At 59.6% G+C, this 16,246-nt stretch overlaps 1 protein-coding gene across 1 annotated transcript in view; it reads left to right on the forward strand.

Moving 5' to 3' along the window:
• ANK2 (ankyrin 2, neuronal) overlaps positions 1-16,246 on the forward strand; it is a 154,136-nt gene that overhangs the window by 134,142 nt on the left and 3,748 nt on the right. Inside the window, exons 39-46 of the mRNA XM_015563371.1 lie at positions 3,571-3,645; positions 6,194-6,325; positions 7,428-7,571; positions 9,791-10,031; positions 11,113-11,374; positions 14,324-14,407; positions 14,476-14,640; positions 15,799-15,981. Coding sequence (XP_015418857.1) covers positions 3,571-3,645; positions 6,194-6,325; positions 7,428-7,571; positions 9,791-10,031; positions 11,113-11,374; positions 14,324-14,407; positions 14,476-14,640; positions 15,799-15,981 — 1,286 coding nt within the window. The remainder of the gene's footprint in view (positions 1-3,570; positions 3,646-6,193; positions 6,326-7,427; positions 7,572-9,790; positions 10,032-11,112; positions 11,375-14,323; positions 14,408-14,475; positions 14,641-15,798; positions 15,982-16,246) is intronic.

Consider the following 16,246-nt stretch of genomic DNA (forward strand, 5'->3'; position numbering starts at 1 on the left):
GTGAAGCGGGGAGCACAGGCAGCTGGGCCTCACCCAGCCCCTCGGGTCCCTGTGGCCCCCCCCATGCTGAGGTCCGTGAGGAGCTGGCTGGCTGGGAGGAGCCATGGGCCCCACCGCCCCCGGAGAAGGAGGACTCGGAGGGGGAGCACCCAGGAGCTGCGCCCCGCGGCGAAGGCTCTTCACCGCCGCCCCCGGGGCCTGGTGGTCCAGCATCTGAAGGAAGAGGGTCAGATGAAGACCTCGTCTCTGCACCTCCCACCACGGAAACGGAAACGGGGGCCGCAGGACCCGGCCACGCCCCCGGGAGGCTCCCCAGGGCCTGCCCCACGCTCGCCGTCACCACCACTCACACAGACACACTGTCCACGGGCGGCCCGGGCTCCGACCGAGCCGGGACCGAGGACGTCTGTGACCTTCACATCACAAGCCCGTATGAAAACGTTCCTCCCCCGTCCTTTTTCTCCAGCGAAGAGAGCAAAACGCAGACAGAGGCGAGATACACGAGCTTTCACTCCGCAGAAGCATCTTCTGTGACCATCACGTCCTCTGCGGAAGGCGTGGCGGTGGAGAAATCCACGCAAGAAAGCACCTTGTGGGAGACTCAGGCAGATGGCGCCCCTGTGTCCGTCGGGCCCCCGGGGCCCTGCGCCTCTGCAGTCCCCGGCGAGCAGGTGAGCACAGTCGTCATCACCACCAGCCACGTGGACTCGGATTCCTGGAGCGAGATCCGCGAGGATGACGAAGCCTTCGAGGCCCGCGTGAAGGAGGAGGAGCAGAAGGTGTTCGGTCTGATGGCAGACAGGCAGTCCCAGGGCACCACCCCAGACACCACGCCGGCCCGGACCCCCACCGAAGAGGGGACCCCAACCGGCGACCAGAACCCGTTCCTGTTTCAGGAAGGCAAGTTGTTCGAGATGACCCGGAGCGGCGCCATCGACATGACCAAGAGGTCCTACGCCGAGGACGGTTTCCACTTTTTCCAAATTGGGCCGGACTCCCAGGAGGAGACCGTCTCTGAGGACGTGGCCGGAGGCGGGGCTGCCGCCGAGCCCTCAGCGCCGGAGACACCGGCTCGGTCACTGGCACCTTCAGAATCAGAAGACACAGACCTGGCTGACGCGCTCCCCTCGGAACCGAGTGAGGAGGGAGCGGGAGCCCCGGCTTCCGACAGTCACTTCTGCTCCCCGACAGGGATCCCAGCCCCCCTGGACACGTCGGTTGCCTCTGTGGGCGCCGAGGACCTGCCCCCCACGCCCGGGGGCACCACACCTCCTCCGCCCGCTGTCCAGGTCCCCATGGACGTCTCCGCGGTCACTGGGTCCGGAGTCTCAGGACAGGACGGTGCCTCTCCCGACTCCTCCCCAGAGGAGCAGAAGTCAGTCATTGAGATCCCCACGGCAGCCCCAGAGAGCGTGCCTCCTTCGGAGAGCCGGTCCCAGGTCCCGGTCCGGCCCGGGCCCCCTGCCGCCCCCGCCCCCGGCCCGGCCCCGGCCGAGGATAGCCTGCTGCCCAGCCCAGGTGAGGACAGGAGCGAGCAGGAGACAAAGCCCAGGTCCAAAATCCCCGTGAAGGCGCCCCCCCACGCAGCCGGGCCGCAGCCTTCGCCCCTGCCCTCCTCCCTGCAGAAGACAGGGCCTCCTCAGGGACAGGACGTGCCAGGCAGGGCCGCAGATGACAGGGGCACCTCTGACTCAGAGGCCCGGCCTGGGGACTCAAAGACCAGAAGTCCAGCGAAAGCTCCAAGCTGTGCTGAGGCCGAAGCAGAGCGCGGGGAGTGGGCGGAGGAGCTCACCCTCGAGTCGGAGGCCGCAGCCTCCAGACCGAAGGTGTTTGCCTCCCGCCTGCCGGTGAAGAGCAGAGGCGCCCCCTCTTCCTGCAGGGGGGCCCCAAGCCCCACCCGGGAGAGCAGGGAGCACTTCCTTGACCTTTACAGGGACTCCATAGAGTTCTTCGAGGAGATTAGTGAGGAGGCGTCCAAGCTAGTGGACAGGCTCAGCCAGGCAGAGAGGGAGCAGGAGGCAGTCTCGGATGACGAGAGCAGTAGCGCCCTGGAAGCCTCGGTGATCGAGAGCCTGCCACCTGCCGCGCCCGAGCGCGTGGGCCCTGAGGACATCTTTGACGCCAGGCCCATCTGGGATGAGCCCATTGAGACTCTGATTGAGCGCATCCCCGATGAGAGTGGCCATGACCCCACGGAAGGTATTGCCCCCGGGCTCCCCGGCCCCGCATGTCACGAGCCGTGTCGCTGTGCCCTTTGTCTGTTTCCTTTGGTGGCTCGAGTCTCGTTTTTTTAAGCTTCCGCAGTGGCTCCTCTGTTTGTGTGAGCCCTTCGTGTTGTGTGCTTTCTCTGTACACTCTTGTCTGTGAAAACAATCTCAAGATTGAGCCGTGAGAATGCTTGTGGGAACGTGACCACACCGGCCACGGCCCTGCCTCGTCCGGCCGGCCGTCGCACGCGAGCCGCGCCCGCGGGGAGTTTTGTTGCTCTGCAGGGCCGGGCCCAGCCTGCAGCCCAGCACGCCTGCTCTGGCACCGAGTGTGCTGGGTTGGTTTGTATTCTCCGGATCCGTGGCTTTTCTTCACCTTTCTGTACTTGAAGATAATTGACACGTAATTTTTGTCATCATTAGGATGCCCTTTGCTCAAGAAGATTTCACATAGGACATTCCAGTTTAGTGGATCTGTTTTTGACTCAGAAAGGTTGGATTTCAGATCCCGCTGGTCACATGTTCACACACCAGCGTAAGGTACACAGTGCTTCTCAGTGACCGGCCCGGTTGGCAGCAGCAGACAACAAAACTCCAGCTGTGCATGCCTTAGTGGACTGTGAGTTATCACCATGGAAACCGCAGATGGCGCTGAGAACTGGCCCTGGAGCTTCCGGTATCTCTGCAGTAAAGACCAGGACTCTTAAATTTGCATGATAGGGGGTGATCTAAAACACTGCCCATCCATTCGTGGGGTTAAACATGAATGGAACGTCACAGTTTGTGGGGGTAATAGAAGCGCTTGCTTATTGGTCAGCAGACAAAAACTTTGCCCAAAAGACGTCCATGCAAACACGTCCCTCACTGCCCCCCCACCCCAGGGTCACCACGGCCAAGGCAGGTGTGGTCTCAGCCAGACCAGGCCTCAGTCTCCTGTGACCCTTGGGTGGGAGGGACCTGTGTGGCCGGAGTGAGGGGAGGCCCCACCCATCCCTCCGCATCTGCGGCCCTGCTCCAAGCTCGCGGGCATCTGACAAGGAGGGTGATCGTTTCCTGGTGGGCAGTGTTCTCTGGGGCCGTCGGGAAGGGGGGTGTGATGCTGGCTAGAAATCACAGCTTCAGAATTAGTGCGGGGACTGGTCTTGATTGAAGAGATGGGAAGCATGTGGTTTCCATGATGTCTCAGACTTCCTCCCATTCCATTCCAGAAACCAGGCACACACACTCGCGTGATGTAAGGGTAATAGCGCGATGGTGCGACCATCGACTGTTGGGACAAGTGACTTCCTCTCTGTGGATGGTCAGTGCGGGATCCTCTCCCGGCACAGACAGCCATGGCCATTCTGTTCTTGACCTTGTGCAGATCAGCAGGATGCGCAGGAGCGGATGGAGGAGCGGCTGGCCTACATCGCCGACCACCTGGGCTTCAGCTGGACAGGTAACACGAGCGGCCACTTGCCAACAAAGCCCGCTGGTTGTGAATGACAAGGTGGCCTCAGCCACGGGTCATGAACAATTAGAAGGGTCTCCTTTTCCTTCCCTTGAGGAAGACCCGAGGGACAGCGAGAAGAATACAGTGCAGGGCTAGAGACCAGGGCTCTGTGAACCGTCCTGGGAACGGCGGCAGGCCTCTCGCCCCTGGGACTCAGGACAGTAGGAGACTATGGAGAGTCTAAGAATGTGCCCACTCCACAGCACTCCTGTGGGGGCTGTGGGTACTAAACTTCGGGGAGAGGGCTGGTTTTCAAAACCGTTGTCAGGGGTCGCTCTAGCGTTTCATGTGAGACTGACCAGGGCTCCTTGTTTTGGACGCTGTGTCTCGGGGTCTCTGTGGAGAGGGGTGCTGACAGTGGCTCTGGGCAAATGCTGAAGTGCATGTGGCTATGAGAAACGGGAGTGCTTGAGAGTAGGAATTATAATACATGTTCAGTGACTTACTGAGGAAAAGTGAATCCTGAGATCAGTATGATTTATAAATCACGGCTCCCTCTCACCTCGCCCAGGCTGGACATGTTACAGCCTCTGGTTTTCTTTTATTTCTTTCCCTTTTTTGGTCTGACTTCCTCTTGTATCACCTGTGACTACCTGATTGAAACAAATGGTGTAAAATTAATGTTTGTTGTCTTTAAGTTTCTTAAAGATTTGGTGATGAATAGGAGACCAAACTGCCCATAGCAAAGATAATCAATAATGTGCAATAAGTGACTAGAAGCAGGAAGAATAGCCATTTTCTTTAAAAACTGATCAGATTTATTTAATTGAGGAATTCAGAGGAAGGAAGGACAGCAAATATCCCTGGTTGACTTAATGAATAGGTAACATTCAGAATTACTTTATTTCGTTTTTTTCTTTCTTCCTCCACCCTCCTCCTCCTCCCTCTTCCCCCTCCTCCTCCTTCTTCTCTTGTTGTTGTTAATCCTCACCAGAGGATATTTTTCCACTGATTTTGGAGAGAGAGGGAGGGAGGGAGTGGGGGGAAAGAGAGAGAGAGAGGGAAACATTAATGTGAAAGAGACACGGTTGCTTGCCTCCCGCAAGCGGCCGAACAGGGACCAGGGGTTGAACCTGCACAACCCAGGTAGGTGCCCTTGAGCAGGAATCGAACCTGTGACCCTTTGGTCCATGGGCCGACACTCTAACCACTGAACAACACCAGCCAGGGCTATTTTGTTTCTTAGATTTATATGTACATACGTATTAAATGTAATATCATTAGACATATTGAAAAGTAAGACCCTACAACCGTACACGGTGGTATGAAAATGAAAAGCAAAAAAGTCTCTTGCCTACATCTGGTCCTCTGACCTCATGCCCCAAAGGTGACTGCTGGGATGTCCATGCATTCAGAAAACATGCAGTGCTCACATGCATGCCTCTTATTTAAAAAGAAGCAAATTTACTTAAATCTCATCAATAGTCCATCACCAGAGACACATCCAGCTCGTCCTTTTAAATGACCATTGAGTTCTGTGGAGGTGCTGTAACTGCCAGTGGTCTTCACTGCTGGGCATGTGGTTGTGTCCTGCTAATGTGATCAGTACGCGTGCACTGGGATATTTCTGTGAGCAAAGCTGGAGGGCACCTGCTAGGAGCGGAATTGTTGGGTAAAGGGTGTGTGTGTGTGTGTGTGTGTGTGTGTGTGTGTTAATATATTTCCACTGATTTCAGAGAGGAAGGGAGAGAGAGAAATGTCGATGATGAGAGAGAATCATTGATTGGCTGGCTGCCTTCTGCATGCCCCCTCCCCCCGACTGGGGATCCAGCCTGCAACCCAAGCATGTGCCCCGACCTGGAATCAAACCGTGATCTGGTTCATAGGTCAATGCCCAATCACTGAGCCACGCCAGCTGGGCTACATTTTTAATTCTGAAAGATACTGGCACATTGCCCTTCCAAGCAGACCTCTCATTGCACACGCACACCCCACAGAGCACAGGCATCCACGCAGCATGTCAGTGTTGACAAGGACAAGTCTAGGGCAAGTCTTCCTAGACTGTTACTTCCGTGACATCAAATCAGAGACAGGAATTTATTCAGCCACCATCATGCAGCCACAACCAGTGTGTACCAAGCGCAGTGCTGAGCACAGGAATGACGGTGCGAAGACGTCTGTCCCGAAGGATGACCAGGGCGGGAAGGGGCCCACGTCTCCTGTCGCCGTGGTTTGTTTCCCATGATGTTGGTTAAGAGTAGGAGTCGGCACTAATGGTCTCGTCTGCATTTTGGAATTAAATGGGACCACATAACACGTATTTTATCACCAGAGCCTCCAACCTACTCTTTCCACCAGGACAGTGAACAGTTCTAGATGCAGCTTTAAGGGAAACCTAGAAGTAGCATCAGAAGAGCAAAGGTGTGTGCGCCTCGTGCTCCTGCGTGGGGACCGTGGTCCCGTCACGGGCAGCCTGGAGAGCCCTGCCCAGAACCCGCGGGTGTGGGGCGCCAGCTCCGAGGCTCCCGCTCACAGATGGCGGCGTCTCTTCCAGAACTGGCCCGAGAGCTGGACTTCTCTGAGGAGCAGATCCACCAGATCCGGGTGGAGAACCCCAACTCCCTGCAGGACCAGAGCCACGCACTGCTCAAGTACTGGCTGGAGCGGGACGGCAGGCTGGCCACGGGCAGGCAGCGCGGGCAGGGCGGGCGGGGCAGCAGGTGGCCCACACGTGCCTGCCTGCCCTTCTGTCGGGTCACATGACAGGTGCTGAGCACGGCTGCCACCACAAGAACATGCCCAGTGTCTCTAAAACCTCTTGTCCTGAGACCCCTGTGCTGGGTTGCTGTGGCCAGTCACTGGGGGAGGGCGGCAGCCCAGGCTGCCAGCAGGGACGTTACTTGTTAAAATAGACTTTATTGATTGCAGAGAGGAAGGCGATGGAGAGAGAGAGAAACATCAGCAATGAGAGAGAATCATGGACCGGCTGCCTCCTGCACGCCCCACACTGGGGATCGAGCCCACAACCCAGGCCTGTGCCCCAACTGGGAATCAAATCCTGACCTCCTGGTTCATAGGTCAACACTCAACCACTGAGCCACAGCAGCCAGGCAGGAATGTTATTAAAGTCCTACGTTTTCTAAACATTGATGATAGACACAGTTGTGTTAATTCTCGTGTTTTATTGGCAGTGACTGTACCTCCTGCTCCTCCTGCCTGTACTGCTAAATAACTTAGGTTGGGGGAGCAGATAGTCGCCCAGTGCTGTGTGTGGCCACGTGACCTCGGCGATCACATACACTTCCTACCCTCGCTTGTCTCAGAGGCCGCTTTCCTGAGCGTCTCCACGGCTCCAGCCAGAACCCCTCATTCACCTCTGTCTCCGTACTCCCCTCGCCATCTGGGGCCTTTGCAGGGTTTCACCAATAAGAAGAGAGGGAACTGTTAGACCTCACCGTCACAGAGTCAGCAAGCACTTCCCTGTGATGAGCGTCTCCCGTGCCATAGGAGGGCTGTGCTCATGCTGAACAAGTCTCTGGCTTTTGTCTTAAGTTCAGAATTGACGGGGGTCCTGTCCGTTACCGGGCAGTACTGCCAGGGCTGTACCCAGGCCGGTTCTCACTTTTCCTGCTTATCTGCTGTTTGTCTTTTTGCTGCTTTTTACAAATAACTTCATTTGGGCTTGTTGTTTCCTGTACAAATACCAACATTTAGTAAGGCAGCTCAAGGAAGGTGGTTTTCAAAAGAGCACGCCCCCAAGCAACCCATGCTTTCCTTTCACATCCCAGACACCAGCCTCATCGAATGCCTCACCAGGATCAACCGCATGGACATTGTGCATCTCCTGGAGACCAGCACGGAGCCGCTCCTGGAGCGCACCAGCCACAGCTACGCCGAGATGGAGCAGACCATCACGCTGGACCACAGCGAAGGTCAGGCAGTGTGCCTGCGTGTGCGTGTGTGTCCGTGCGTGTGCCCGCGTGTGCGTCTGTGGCTAATTCAAGCAGCTGGGCCTGCCTCCCTTGCCTAGAGGGGGGTCGCCGTGGCTGCTCACACGTTCTCCTCGCTGCCTTGGGGCTTCCCTGCCGTTGAGAGGTGCCCCAGGCGCTCACTCCTTGTTCATTCATCAGAGGCTCAGCTTGGCCGGAAGGCAGCACCATGCACTGCGGCTTAAAGCAGAGGTTTCTCTCCGTCCTGGAGACGGGAAGTCTGGGGATTCCTCCTCCCGCTGCGCCCTCCCCTTCTCAGGCAGGAACCCCCACAGGCTCACCTCGGCACCCTCCCTCCCCACGGCCACCTGCTGGCCACCCCCTCGGGACTGGTTTCAGCAGGGCTTTGAAGGGGGCAGACCTGTCCCCCCGGCCACGGACTGGGATGACCCACCAGTGCTTCCCCTCAGCTCCACGTCTTTCCCACCAGCTCAGCTGCCACGTCTGCTGTGCCCACGAGACTGTGCCTGTCTCCGTGGCCCCACGACTCCCCTCCCAGGAAGCGCCGCCCTGACTTCACCTTCTGCTCCAGACCAGCCTGATTCAGACCCACTAGGACCTCTGGCGTCGAAGTTCCTAGTTCATTCCATCGCCAGGCAGCGCACTCTGCCCCCCCCCTCTCTGCCCCCCTCCCTCTCTGCCCCCCTCTCTTCTCTGCCCCCCTCCCTCTCTGCCCTCCTCCCTCTCTGCCCCCCTCTCCTCTCTGCCCAGTCTCACAGCTCCTCTTCTCCTTCATGCTGCCAGCGTGGCTCACTACTTAATTCTGAGCTGAGGATCAGGCTTCGTGTTTCTTAGAAAAAGTAGGAACCATCAGCCTGGCCGACATGGCTCAGTGGTTGAGTGTTGAACTTTAAACCAGGAGGTCACAGTTCAATTCTCAGTCAGGGCGCAGGCCCAGGTTGTGGGCTCAGTCCCCAGCAGGGGGCGTGCAGGAGGCAGCCGATCAGTGAGTCTCGGTCATCATTGATGTTTCTGTCTCTTCCTCTCCCTTCCTCTCTGAAATCAATAAAAGCACATTTGTAAGGAATAGGAACAATCACAAGCAGACACTCCTATTCAGGCATCCCATCGCCTGCCTGCGTGATCTCAGGCCTGCAGGCCGCCCACTCTCAGTTTGGCTAAGACCCTGGTCTTTGGTCCAGTTAAGAGCGTCACCCCTACAGCTGCCCCGGCTCCCAGCCGGACCGTGCTCACCGCACTGTGCCCGCGCGATGGCTCTTTCTCTGCCCGTCTTACAGGTGATCTCTTCAAAGCGCGGACGCCCTGAATCTGCTCCCCGCCCGTCCCCCCCAGTCAGCTCTCCGGGCACCTCCAAACAGAGGTGGCTGCCGCATGGCCAGGGCCTCATGCCGCGCGGTGAATCCTCCCGTGGCTCCCGTGCTCTTCTTGCTTCGCCTTTAGTCACGTCTGACGCACAGAACCAGCCCCTTCTAGAACGTTCTTCACCCGCCCTGCTCTGCTCTTCTCTCTGCCTTTCCCCGGCTTCCTGCTCTGTCCTTCGGCAGCGCTCAAGTTGCATGGGTTTCAGTGATGGCAAACGTGCCCCCGGTTCAGGCCGCCCTCTGTCCCCGCGTGGACAGTCCTCCTATCTCAGCCCCGTGGGTGTCTGCAGAGACGCTCCCAGGCGTCCCCCGGGCCTCCCCACTGCCTGCCTTCCAAGTCCCATGAGGAAGGGCTTCCTGGCTCCTTTCCGGCTGTCAGGTGTCAGTGAATAAATGGGTGGGGCTGTCATGCCTCCACCTCTGCCTCGGCCTCCCAGAGCCCTCCCAGCGGCTGGGGTGTCGGGTCTCACGCAGAGCGCCGGGCCTTGGGCCTCAGGCAGGGGCCCCCAGAGCACCCACAGCCCCAAGTGACCTGCTCAACCGCAGAGCGTTCAGCTGCTGCTGCTTGTCACGCCTCACTTCTCCACATCTCCTCAGCGGCTCCTCGTTCCCGCCCTCCGTCTGCTCCTGTGGCCCAGCCTCTGCGTGGCCATGGGTTCCTCCGTGCCCGGCCCCACAGGACCTGCACATCAAAGGCAGGCAGAATCTGGGTCAGCTTTGGCGCTGTGGACCCTCCCCCCCCCCGCTTCCCAGGACGGGCACGTGGAGTGACTCAGGAGCTCAGGAAGGTGTCCGACATGGCCGGGCGTCAGGCCGCTCCTGACCCGCTGTCCTCCACAGGGTTCTCAGTGCTGCAAGACGAGCTGCCCGCGCGGCACCCGCAGGCCCAGGAGCACGCAGCGTCCAGAGCAGGCGAGGCCTGTGGTCACCCCCCCATCGTCTCTGACGAAGACCTCTCCCTCGGCTACTCCACGGTCCAGGATAGCGCCTCCCGGACGGACAGGGACAGCCCCGCTGGGGAGCGCCGCCCCCAGGAGCGGGTACCCGAGGAACCGGCCCCGGGGCCGCAGTCGCAGTGCTGGTGAGTGTCCGCGGAGGCATGGCCAGGGGCCGGGGTGCAGGCGGTGGCCTTCCTAACGATCCCCACGGGCCAGGGCTCTGAGGATAGTGACGTGCTCCTAATTCCTGTCCTGGTGGGAGCTCGGCCTGGGAAAGGGGGGTTTACACTGAGATCCCTCCGTGGGAGCACACGGCCGCCCGGAGTGGCAGGGCAGCAGGGTGAGCAGAGCGGCGCTGGGAGGTGGGGAGCGGGGGGCCTCCGTGGTTCCCGCTCAGCCGGGTGGCTGAGGCAGCAGTACAGACACTCACAGGAGGGAGGGCCACAGAGCACGGCGCATGGACTCAGAACGCTGGCCCCTCTGCCGGCCGAGATAGCGTCCCAGGCCCTTTGTGAACTTGTGCCTTGAGCCGTCTCTTCCCCGGAGGAGCCACCATCTACTAGGCATCCGGACAGCATGGAGCAGGGGGAGGAGGGGCAGAGAGGGGAGGGAGCCCAGGCCAGGCACAGAGGCAGAGAGTGGCAGCGTGGGTTTCGAAGGAGCCAAGAAAGCAGAGAATCTTCCCCCTGGAAATGGGGACGACCGAGATCATGGCCGAGTCATGCCCTCCACAGCAATGGAAGCAGCTTCCACGCCAGAGCTTCCTGCCAAGTCGCCGTGTTCCGGAAGGCTCTCCCTGCGTTGATCATCCCGGTGCCGTGTTCACACGGGTGCATTCATTGCTTTTCACAAACTTTGCCAAATTTTGATTCTTGCTTCACAAGCCTTATTATCTACAGATCCGTTAGGGAGCCCTTCTCGACTCCTCACTCACCTCCAGGCGGCAAAGGAAGGATAAAGGATGGCGTCTGTGCTGGGAGGAGGGAGGAGGAGGAGACGGGACTCACGTGCCTGCGTGAGCCTTTGGAAACATCTTTCCCAGCCACGCTGCACCCTGAGCTGTCGTTCTGTGCTGCCATTGCGTGGGATTCTCCCTCGCATGTCATTCTAACACGCTAACCTATTTGACCTTCGTGACTAGGAAGGGGGTTCGTGTTCCCCTCTGTGGCCCTGGTCTCGGCGGGCAGCGGGCACCTGCTCATGTAACCCGGCCTTCCCTTTCAGTGTGACCAGCACCCGGACACCAGGGCCAGACACCGCAAAGGCCACGGCGGCCCCAGGCTCTCCCAGCAGGACCCCCGAGGAGGATGGGCCCCACCAGCCGGCCCCGCCGCCCCGGGAGCGGGCGGACTCGCCCCTCGTGCAGGAGCCCGAGGAGGTCGGGGAGGCTGGCTCTCCGAGGAGGAACAGCCTAGTGATCGTGGAGTCGGCCGATGAGCAGCCACCGGCCTTCGAGAGCCTCGATGCAGACTCGGCGTTTCAGAAGGTGAGGGCCCTCTGCCCGTCCCGCCACGTGGACAGCCCCTCCCGGCTGTTCCTGAGGCCGATGTGCTCCCCGCACAGCCACCAGGTGAGGGAGCCTGGGCCGTGCACCGCCATCCTTTTTGAGTCGGGACTCCAGTGAGTAGGACCCACGGCCTGGGTGCCGTTCTCGCCGCTTCACATCCGCCCACTTTTTATCGCTGGAACATTTTTGCTGAGAATAATGACCACCAGCGAACCCACATCCTGAGCTGGCTTTTCGCACTGAGGGCCTGGGACCCGCTGTGACCGGCGCGGGCCCGCTGGGCCCAGGCGGGGGTGTAAGGAAGGCTTGGCAAAGGGGCTTCCCACCGGCAGGCATTGCTGCTGCCAGGTGTCACGCGTGAGACGGAGCTGCGTCCCTTCCCTCGGAGCAGGGAGTGGAGACCCGTAGATTCACGGAAACTGTTTATTCCCCACAAGAGGTCTGAATGGCTCCTACCCCTCACTGCTCCCTGGGCATCCCTCCCCACAGGATCCTGACCTTGGGGGGCAGAGGAAGAAGCTGCGTTTTCAGCAACAACGTAGTCGGCGTAGGCGTTCTCCTACACACAGTGTGAATCTGTTTGAATTCAATTTAATTTAATGCAAATTAAATTAGGTGTTGTTTCTCCTTTTAGAATTGAAAAACATTCTGTATGTCAATGTTTTTAAAGCAGGGGTCCTCAAACTACGGCCCGCAGGCCACATGCAAATACAAATATTGTATTTGTTCCTGTTTTGTTTTATTACTTCAAAATAAGATATGTGCAGTGTGCATAGGAATTTGTTCATAGTTGTTTTTTTTTTAAATATAGTCCGGCCCTCCAACGGTCTGAGGGACAGTGAACTGGCCCCCTGTTTAAAAAGTTTGAGGACCTCTGGCTTAGAGGATCCATGCCTGTCTTGGTGAGAAAGAATGAGTTAGAAGAAAGAATTAAAACTTCGGGGGGGAAGGTAATAGTTCAGCATCTCTTTGGGCTGAAGAGCTGCATTTATTGGTTTATTTTACTGCAAGAGGCCTGGTGCATGACATTCTTACACTGGGGTAGGGGGAGGTCCCTCAGCCCGGCCTATGCCCTCTCGCAGCCCGGGACCCCCGAGGGGTCCTTAGCGCTGTTTCGGAGGCAGGAAAGGCTCCTGCCTCCTCTGCTGCACTTGCCAGCTGTGATCCGAGTGTGGGTGTAGGGATGGCTTGAGCATCTGCCCCCCGGTGGTCAGTGCGTGTCATAGCAATCAGTCATTCCACCGGTTAATTTGCATATTAGGGTTTTATTAGATAGGATAGGATGAGGGTGACATCTGTCAGCAGCAGCCATTGAAGAGTGTAGCTGGCATGAGAAGCCCCGTTTCTGCAGTTACAAAATAATGAGTTCAGCCCACAGGGCCTTTATTCTATGCCGGCCTCTGTAGAGAATTGCTCATCTCACTCGAGTTGGCTGAGGTCAGTTCTAGTAAAAGACTCACAGGTGATGCCTGGGCTTAAAAGTTGCCAAATTGAGCCTAAGAATCCATAAGCTAATTGAGGTCTAGACTTGGAACAATCACCTGGTAAATTCCTGTGTTTAGTCTGTTCTCTGCACATGAACACATTCTGGCACGTCACTCCGTGCCCCCCGCCCCGCCCCGTTTACTGTTCTCGGGGACGCCCCTCCGCTCTCTCTGCTTCTGATTTTGACCCTGACCTGTCACGACCCTGACCCCTCAGGACCTGCCCTGAGGACAGAATGTCTGCGGGTTCCTGCAGCCCGGTTTCCAGGCAACAGGTTCCTGAGCGTTTTCAGTGTGTGGCTTGGTCTAGATTTGAGGTATTTTTCTGCAGCAGAAAGGAATCTAGAAACACCAGTGGCATTTTGAAGTATGTGGGGGACATGCAGCTGTTTTCTTTCTCCTTGAGAAACCTTCCACAGGGAGAGATGTGGTGTGTGGCTCCCAGGACGTGTGTTGTAATCTGAGGTCACGTCTGGCTCCGTCCTGGCTGGACTCTGCGAGTGAGTGTGACACCCCAGGCCCCGCAGGCGCATCCCTGCCTGGACGAGGCGCAGGGAACCTGGTCCATGGGAGCATCTGCACCAGCAGTAGACACGGCGAGACCAAGGGCAGGCACTCCAGCCGCAGCCCGAGAGCGGGTGGGGGCGGGGGGAGTCTGCCCCCACCTGTGTGTAGCAGGAGCGGGAGTCCCGGCCGGTGAGAAGCACTGGTTTCACCGCAGGTCCTGCCCAGGGGCTCGGTCAGACTGGATGCCAGGGTCTCTCTCCGCTCGCTGCACAGGACGCCATGTTCTCTGTGAAGCCTGAGCCTCGTGTGCAGCTCTTTGTGCCCTGTTGGGGCAGCCCCAGAGCTCGGTGAACAAACCTCCGGGAGCACGCGTGAGCTCACGCCGGCCTGTGGCAGAGGCCTCCCCCGGCACCATAACACCTGCCTCCGCTTGCAGGAGCTCACGGCCGAGCTGGGCGAGCTGGAAGCCAGTTCCGATGAGGAGGCGCTGGTCACCACCAGGGTTGTCCGCCGGCGGGTGATCATCCAGGTACCAGCTGCTCAGGCCGCACGTCTGGGACAGTGACCGCTCACGGCGGCCCAGGGCAGCGGGCTGCCTGCGCTGGGTGGCCTGGGGAGCAGCCACGGGCAGTCCAAGTGCTGTTGCCAAGGAATGCACGTGGCTGCTCCCGGGCAACAGCGGGGGCGCTGTGACGTCTGCAGCCCGCCCTCCGTGCCCTGTGCCGTCTCTGCCCATGTGTCTGCGTGTTGAGCTGACGTTGGCTGGAGCCCCCCGAGCATGGCGGCACCTACTTTTCTCTCTGCAAACCTCTGTGTCGGGCCTGGCCCCGCGGTAACGCTTCTCTGCCTCCGCTAACTGGCTAACACGCGTGCCCTCTGGCCTGGGAGCCGGTGCCCCCCTGCCAGGGCCACCGCTGATGTGGGCCTGTCTCTGCAGGGAGACGATGTGCCTGACTTGCCCCCAGAAACAGTCACGGAGGAGACATACGTGGACGAGCACGGGCACACGGTGGTGAAGAAGGTACATTCCCCCTTCCCCAGGGCCCGTCCTGTGGCTCCAGGACAAGACTCAGGGTGCCGTCCCCCCAGGTCACCAGGAAGGTCATCCGGCGGTTCGTGTCCTCGGACGGCACCGAGCGGGAGGAGGTCACCGTGCAGGGGCAGCCGCAGGAGCCCGTCAGCCTCGCGGACGCGGATGCCTACTCCAAGGTCATCAAGCGTGTGGTGCTGAGGAGCGACACGGAGCAGGCGGAGGTGAGGCTGACGGCCAAGCGTGTTGGGGAGTGTGGGCGTGTGGTGTGGGCGTGTGGCGTGGGCGTGTGGTGAGGGCATGTGGTGTGGGTGTGTGGTGTGGGCGTGTGGCGTGGAGAGGGACGTGGAGGTGTGACACAGGCGTGTGCCGCATGTGACACAGGTGTGTGACATGGACGTGTGACGTGGAGAGTCATGTGGGTGTGTGATGTGGCATATGACACATCTATGACACGAGCATGTCACGTGGAGTGTAACACGTGTGGCGTGGACGTATGTGGAGTGTGACACAGGTGTGTGGCGTGGACGCATGTGGAGTGTGACAGGTGTGTGGCGTGGACGTATGTGGAGTGTGACACAGGTGTGTGGCGTGGACGTATGTGGAGTGTGACACAGATGTGTGGTGTGGGGTGTGACATGGGGAGCGAGTGGGACCTGGCCAAGGTGATGGCTCCCTCACGCAGGTCTCGGCGGCACTCACCCCCCTCCACGGTGAGCCAGAGCTTGCAGCCAGCCGCCAGGGGCAAGTGCCCAACGCCTGCCATGGTCCTCCTGACCCCGTGGCTGTTCAGTCCGTCTGGGCCACAGCAGGGCCACGTCAGGCCCGGGCTGGCTTGAGTGCGGGGGGCAGTGTGCAGGGAGGTCTGTGTGTGGTGTCCACAGCAGACGCTGCGTCTCGGAGCCCAGCCAGGACCTGGACAGCTCAACTGCCCTCGAAGGGGCCCCTTCTCTCTGACACATGCCTGTGCCATCCGCTCTGCTTCCTCCACACGCACACTTGTCTGTCGTGACTCACGGGAGGTGCTCTGGAGTCTGGCCTGCAGCTCCTCGCATCCGGAGCGTTCCCTCCTGGGGCCGCGTGACCGTCAGGATGCAGAGCCACCATTTCCATGGGGCAGAGCAGGCACGGGTGGGGGTCCCCACTGCACACCTCACCGGACCCCCGACAGGCCTCTGGGGGACTCACGCGGGTGAGAGGGCCGAGCGCACAGAGCCACTGCGGGGACGCCCCGGTGCGGACGGGCTCGTTCCCAGGTGCCGCTCTGCCCAGAGTCCGTGTCCGGAGCCGGGCAGCTCTGCAGCCTCTGCGGGCGGTTTCCTTGTGGAGCCGCGCCCCGCAGTGACCTGCGTGTCAGAAGCTGTCTGTGTCCCTGCCGTCAGGTGGCCGTGTCCGAGCCCGGCGCCCTGTGCGAGGCCTCGCAGTTCCAGGCGGAGCCCGTGGAGGGCCGCCGTGTCAGCAAAGTTGTCAAGACAACGGTGGTGCGTGGAGAGAGGCTGGAGAAGCACCTGGGGGACCCCCGTGTCGCCCCTGACCTTCCCTCGGCCAAAGACGACTTCGAGCAGGTACAGGAGCAGCCTGCGGGGCCATGGCTGTGTCAGTAAGGAAAGGCTTGTCCGTGTGTCCTTCTCATCTGTCCTCTCGGGCACGGAGAGGCCCAGCGAGGAGCCTGACCAGGGGCCTGTGCAGTGAGGGCTCCTCAGCCGGGCTCGTCCGCACCTCAGAGCTTCTCACAGCCGATGCCGGTGCGCCACTGAGTCAGCATCTGTCTCCTGAGCTCATGGGCCACACAGACACGGCATGCCCTCCACACCCCTCAGCGACGTGCCC

This window comes from Myotis davidii, unplaced genomic scaffold (assembly GCF_000327345.1).
Source record: "Myotis davidii unplaced genomic scaffold, ASM32734v1 scaffold698, whole genome shotgun sequence".
Classification (NCBI taxonomy): Eukaryota; Metazoa; Chordata; class Mammalia; order Chiroptera; family Vespertilionidae; genus Myotis; species Myotis davidii.